This window comes from Eulemur rufifrons, chromosome 2 (assembly GCF_041146395.1).
Source record: "Eulemur rufifrons isolate Redbay chromosome 2, OSU_ERuf_1, whole genome shotgun sequence".
NCBI lineage: Eukaryota > Metazoa > Chordata > Mammalia > Primates > Lemuridae > Eulemur > Eulemur rufifrons.
In genome coordinates, this window is record NC_090984.1 from 15,682,651 (window position 1) to 15,688,650 (window position 6,000).

Below are 6,000 nucleotides of genomic sequence, written 5' to 3' on the forward strand. Positions count from 1 at the left end.
GGACACTGCTTGTCCGGAGGACAGAGCCCAGCTTGGCCGTGAACCTGTTGTCCTCTTCCCTTCAATCGTACTCCATGTCCTCATTGCCTCCTCGTCCTCTGGCCTCTCCCGGCCTGGGCCTGTGATGGGGCCTCAGCTGGATCCCAGCCCTGCCCTCAAGGAGTCTGCAGTCAGAGCTGGACAGACACTGGCAGCCCCAGGAAGTCAGGGCTGGAGTGGAGAGTATCCTTAGATAGGTATTTAACTGATGGCTGCTGTCCATAAGGCAGTTCCATCTATTCCTGTATGTCAGTGGTTCTGAATTGGGACAATTCTGCCATCCAGGGGACATTGAGCAACGTCTGGGCACATTTGTTACTGCCACAATGAGGAGGGCAGGTGCTGTCGGTCCCATGCTGTACCCCCAATACCCCACCTGGTCGTCCAACATCAACCACACACTTGGCTCAAGTGCCAGCAGATGTGTAGCTGGACAGGAGGGAGTAAGAATTCTTGGTTCATTCACACACGCTAGCACGTGCTATGTGTCGCTCCCTGACCTGAACACAGCAAGGACCAAGACAGACAAAATGTCCTGCCCTGTGGGGCTTACGGTCTAGTGCACGAGACAGACAACAAATGTGAAATGACAGGAAATTTCACTCGTAGAAGGAGAAAAATAAAGCAGAGGAGAAGAGAGGGTATGTCAGGGGACCTAGAAGAGGGTAGCGTGGGGAGATCTTAACAGCATTTCAGGCAGAGACGCAGGCAGAGGGAATGGGCTGTGCAAAGGCCCTGGGGCAGGACTATATCTGGTGTATTGGAGCCACAGCGAGGGGGCCCGTGCAGCTGAAGCAGAGGGAGGAGGGGACAGGGCAGGTTGTGCAGGGCCTGGTGGGTCCTGGGGAGGACTTGGGCTTTGACCCCAAGGGAGATGGGAGCCCTGGAGGGTTATGGACAGAGAAGGGACAGGTCTTGACTTACAGGCACCCTCTGATGGCAGCCGGTGGGGGGGAGGACGGACTGTGAGGGGTGAGGGCGGGAGCCGGGGACCAGGACAGCCTCCATGGAGGGGAAGCAGCAGGTGGATTTGGAACATATGTTGCAGGCAGAGCCGCCAGTACTGTCTGGGGTGCGGAGTGTGGGGTGGATGGAGTTGAGGGTGACTCCCAAGGTCAGCCAGAGCGCCTGGAAGGACAGAGCTGCCCTCAGCCGAGCGGGGCGAGCCGGCTTGGGAAGAAGCTGGCACAGTGTTGGCCACGCTGGGTGGGAGGCACCCGCGAGACCCCCTCCCACATGGAAACACCCGGTGGGGGGCGGCCAGACACTGAGCAGGCCTTGCAGGACGTGGTGGCTTGGCAGTGTGAATTTGGACGTCCTCGACGTGTGGGTGGCGGGCCGTGGTGACAGGCGCCACCCTTGTGGTTCCCCAGAACGGCTCCAGCGAGAAGCGCGAGGTGCGCCAGTTCCAGTTCACCGCGTGGCCAGACCACGGCGTGCCCGAGTACCCGACGCCCTTCCTGGCCTTCCTGCGGAGGGTCAAGACCTGCAACCCGCCCGACGCCGGCCCCGTCGTGGTCCACTGCAGGTAGGTCCCCCCGCCCCGGCCCCCCGCCCCGGCCCCCGCGCCCCCTGAAAGCCACATGGCCGTCCCCGCAGCGCTGGCGTGGGCCGCACGGGCTGCTTCATCGTCATCGACGCCATGCTGGAGCGCATCAAGCCGGAGAAGACGGTGGACGTGTACGGCCACGTGACGCTCATGCGGTCCCAGCGCAACTACATGGTGCAGACCGAGGACCAGTACAGCTTCATCCACGAGGCCCTGCTGGAGGCCGTGGGCTGCGGCAACACGGAGGTGCCCGCCCGCAGCCTGTACGCCTACATCCAGAAGCTGGCGCAGGTCGAGCCCGGCGAGCACGTCACCGGCATGGAACTCGAGTTCAAGGTTCCGGCGGGGCGGAGGCTGTCGTGGGCGGGGCGGAGGAGGCCCTAGGCGCTGGAGATCAGGCTCGCCCCAAGCACTGGGGACAAGCACTCCAGCCAAAACCCCAGTGCTCCCCGTCCCAATGGCGGCCCCCTTGTCCCCGCAGCGGCTGGCCAACTCCAAGGCCCACACGTCACGCTTCATCAGTGCCAATCTGCCTTGTAACAAGTTCAAGAACCGCCTGGTGAACATCATGCCCTACGAGAGCACGCGGGTCTGTCTGCAGCCCATCCGGGGCGTGGAGGGCTCCGACTACATCAACGCCAGCTTCATTGATGGCTACAGGTACCTTGCCGTGGCCACCTCCGGGGCTCCGGAAGGATCCCATCCCTGTTTGCAAGAGACAGCCAGTCTTGGGGGAGACAGAGCTGCAGAGACACCACCAGCCCTCGGTAGTCAGGGCTGGGTGGAGGGAAATCTTCAGATGTGTACTTAACTGATGGCTGCTGTCCATAATGTGGTTCCATATGTCCTTCAGTATCAGTGGTTCTCAGTTGGGGCAGTTCTACCACCCAGGGGATAGTTGGTGTCCGGGGACATTTTTGACTATCGTAACAGCAGTTGGAGGGAGAGGCCGGAAGTGAGGGGATGTTGGGGACACTCCTACAGGTTCATCAAGGAGTGTGACAGCGTCCCCGTGTGCGGAGTGGGATCATCGGGAGGGAGATGGGGTGTGTGCCGGGGGTAGCTACGGTGGAGTCCAGGGTGGGGCTGGGGCTGCCGCCAGCCCTGCGCTCACACGCCCCCCCTCGCAGGCAGCAAAAGGCCTACATCGCAACACAGGGGCCGCTGGCGGAGACCACGGAGGACTTCTGGCGCATGTTGTGGGAGAACAACTCGACGATCGTGGTGATGCTTACCAAGTTGCGGGAGATGGGCCGGGTGAGCCAGGGCCCGCGGTGTTTGGGGGGGACCGGGCGGGAGCCAGGCTGGGGCTCAGACAGAGCTGACTGTGGCCACCGTGTCCTCGGCAGGAGAAGTGTCACCAGTACTGGCCAGCCGAGCGCTCTGCCCGATACCAGTACTTTGTGGTGGACCCGATGGCAGAATACAACATGCCCCAGTACATTCTGCGAGAGTTCAAGGTCACGGACGCGCGGGTGAGTGCGGGGACCTACCGCTGGACTCGGGACTGGGCTCCCTGGTTGGAGGCAGACGTGAATGCACCACCTTCGGGCATGGCAGGCTGGGAAGAGGAGTGCGTCGACCAGTTGGCCGCTCGCTGCTGACCAGCACGTGGGTCGAGGGGAGTGTCACGGCCCCGGGCCGACCGGGGTCAGGGCTATAGTCCAGTGGCGCCGCCGGCCGTGCTGGGTTGCAGAAGCTGACGAGGAGTCAGTGATGGGGGATGGGAGGGGTGGGGTTGGGTCAGGCTACAGGGATGACAGAGGGTCATGGTGGCAGAGAACAAGCCGGGCAAGGATGGAGGATGGTGGTGTTGGATGTCACGTTGGGCAGGGTGGCTGGGATCGGAGACGTGGGGAGTGGCAATGGCGTCATTGGATGGTGACAGTGAGGAGAAGGCGTTGGCACCTCGGTAGAGAGAAATGCCAGTAGATGGTGAGGGATGATGGGTCGTCAGGGTGAGCCGTGGCCGCCACTTACGCTGATCGCAAGGCCTGGCTCTCCCCGTCCCAGGACGGCCAGTCCCGGACCGTCCGGCAGTTCCAGTTCACGGACTGGCCAGAGCAGGGCGTGCCAAAGTCGGGGGAGGGCTTCATCGACTTCATCGGCCAAGTGCACAAGACCAAGGAGCAGTTCGGCCAGGACGGCCCCATCTCTGTCCACTGCAGGTGAGCCCCTCCCTGGGCCCCGCCTGGCGTCCGGCTGGGGAAACTGAGGCATGGTGGAGCCAGCCCTAGGGCTGGGGCAGTTGGGTTTGGGGGAATGTCGGGGCTCTGGGGCCCCCGCCCCTGACCCGCTGTCTCCCGTCACCCGACAGCGCCGGCGTGGGCAGGACGGGCGTCTTCATCACGCTCAGCATCGTGCTGGAGCGGATGCGGTACGAGGGCGTGGTGGACATCTTCCAGACCGTGAAGATGCTGCGCACCCAGCGGCCGGCCATGGTGCAGACGGAGGTACGGGCGGGAGGCAGCCAGGCCTCAGTGTCCTCCTCTGCGAGATGGGCACAGCCACTTTGGACCCTCGGGGTCATTGTGGGTGGAAGGGCCACAGTCGCCTCCCACTTTGGGCCGGAAGGGGACGAGTCAGCCCCTTTTAACACCATAACGGACTGAAGTCCAAAGCTAAGACATGTCCCTTGGAGTGGACAGAGATGGGTCCATTGCGGTGCCAGAGTCACAGCCACTTTGTGACTCAGCCTGGACCCTGCCTCCCGACCACAGAGTCTGAAGTCCAGCCAATGTATAGATGGGGAAACTGAGGCCCAGAGAGAGCAATTCCCAATGGAGGGATTGCTCCAAGACATGAATAGGTCCCCCTGGCGGGCAGGGAGGTGTGTCACCGCTCACTGCATTTGGGGACCCTCCCCCTCCCCCCCCCCCAGAGGGATCTAGGGGCTGAAATGGTCTTCTGCCCTGAGAGAGGCTTGTTCCTGAGGGCAGTAGGGAGCCCTGGGAGGCGTTAGAGCTAGGGAGGTACTGACGGGGCACACCCTTCCCCTCTGCTCCCGCAGGACGAATACCAGTTCTGTTACCAGGCGGCGCTGGAGTACCTTGGAAGCTTTGACCACTATGCAACCTAAAGCCATGGTCCCCCCGCCCCCGGCCCGACACCACTGGCCTTGGATGCCTCTGCCCCTCCCGGGCAGACCCCTGGAGGCCTGGAACCGCAGCGGGCAGGGCAGGAAGAGGAGGAGGTGGCGGCTGCGTTTCTGAGCAGTCTCTGGGGACGACGCAGCCCCTCGAGCCCCCCCGCACGCCCCGGCCGACCCAGCGACCTCCCTGGCACCGGCCGCCTGCCTTCAAATACTTGGCACATTCCTCATTTCCTTCCGATTCCAAAACAAGAGATTCCGGGGTGGGGGGTGGGGGGAAGGTGAGCAAACAGGGGTGCGCCCCCGAAGCAGAGGAGGGCGGGGTGCAGACCGTGGACTGACCCCTGGTCCTCCCCGGGGACCTGGGAGGCTCCTCCCTGCCCTGCAGCCTGGAGGTCTGGGCTGGGGGGACAGATTCCAGCTTTCTTTTAAAACTCTCCGTGTAACCGTACCCCATGACATTTTTTTTTTTTTTTAAATAGTGTATTTTTTTTCCATTTTTTTTTTCAAAAGAAGAAACAAACAAAAGACTTGCCAGTCACCGAATTTACAAGGAACAACTTTGCTTATTCACATTCTGTTCAAAGACAGTCTGTTTTTTCGCGGTAGGAAACGTCCTTGTTTGTGACAGCTCCGTTCGCAAGTGTGTGTACCGGGCCCACGGCTGTCCCTGGCTTTTTGTTTCGTCCCAGCGTCAGAAGTTGTGGCCCGCTCACGCGTAAGAACGGGACGTCCTTTTGTTCCTGGTTTCTTTTTGCTTTTTTTTTTTTTTTTTTTCCTCCTTTTCATTTTTTCTAAATTAAATTTTCAGACATATCAAGGATAGTTCTGAGGGTGGGGCCGTGGACCCCCCGCCACGGCAGCCCGAGCTCCCGTCTCCGGCCCCCGACGAGAGGGCCGACGTAAGGGAAAGTGGCCGTGTGCTGCCCCGCATCAGGGACCCTTTTTCCCTGGGACTATGGGGCAATTTGGGGGACCCCCCCCACCCTGAGCAAGTGAGTTTTTTTCTTTGTACAAGAGCAGATCTGCGGTTCCTTTCAACACTTTATTCAAGAGGAAGCAGCTGGGTGGTTTTCCCACCTCTGTGTATGTAGATATATCGACTTTGTATTAAAGGAAGATCGTCCGACCCCATCGTGGAGTCTTTGTTGTGGCCCTACCTGTCCCCCGTCTCATCCCTGGGGCGGGGCGGGGGGGGTGCTGGGGAGCTGATGTTTGCCGAGTTGGCCCAGAGAGGTGGTGTTGCTTGTCCAAGATCACACAGCAATTGGCCAGGCCAAGATTTGAACCCTGAACCCAAGCCCTCACCCTGTAGGGGCTG

General features: G+C 61.0%; 1 protein-coding gene across 7 annotated transcripts in view; it reads left to right on the top strand.

Annotated features, from left to right (window-relative positions):
• PTPRS (protein tyrosine phosphatase receptor type S) overlaps window positions 1-5,799 on the top strand; it is a 97,375-nt gene extending 91,576 nt beyond the window's left edge. For all 7 annotated transcript variants that reach the window (XM_069479993.1, XM_069480043.1, XM_069480011.1 and 4 more), the window contains 8 exons: window positions 1,413-1,567; window positions 1,639-1,924; window positions 2,070-2,248; window positions 2,719-2,845; window positions 2,938-3,063; window positions 3,602-3,756; window positions 3,906-4,041; window positions 4,599-5,799. In XM_069479993.1, coding sequence (XP_069336094.1) covers window positions 1,413-1,567; window positions 1,639-1,924; window positions 2,070-2,248; window positions 2,719-2,845; window positions 2,938-3,063; window positions 3,602-3,756; window positions 3,906-4,041; window positions 4,599-4,667 — 1,233 coding nt within the window. In that variant the 3' untranslated portion in view covers window positions 4,668-5,799. The remainder of the gene's footprint in view (window positions 1-1,412; window positions 1,568-1,638; window positions 1,925-2,069; window positions 2,249-2,718; window positions 2,846-2,937; window positions 3,064-3,601; window positions 3,757-3,905; window positions 4,042-4,598) is intronic.
• Window positions 5,800-6,000: the final 201 nt, after the last annotated feature.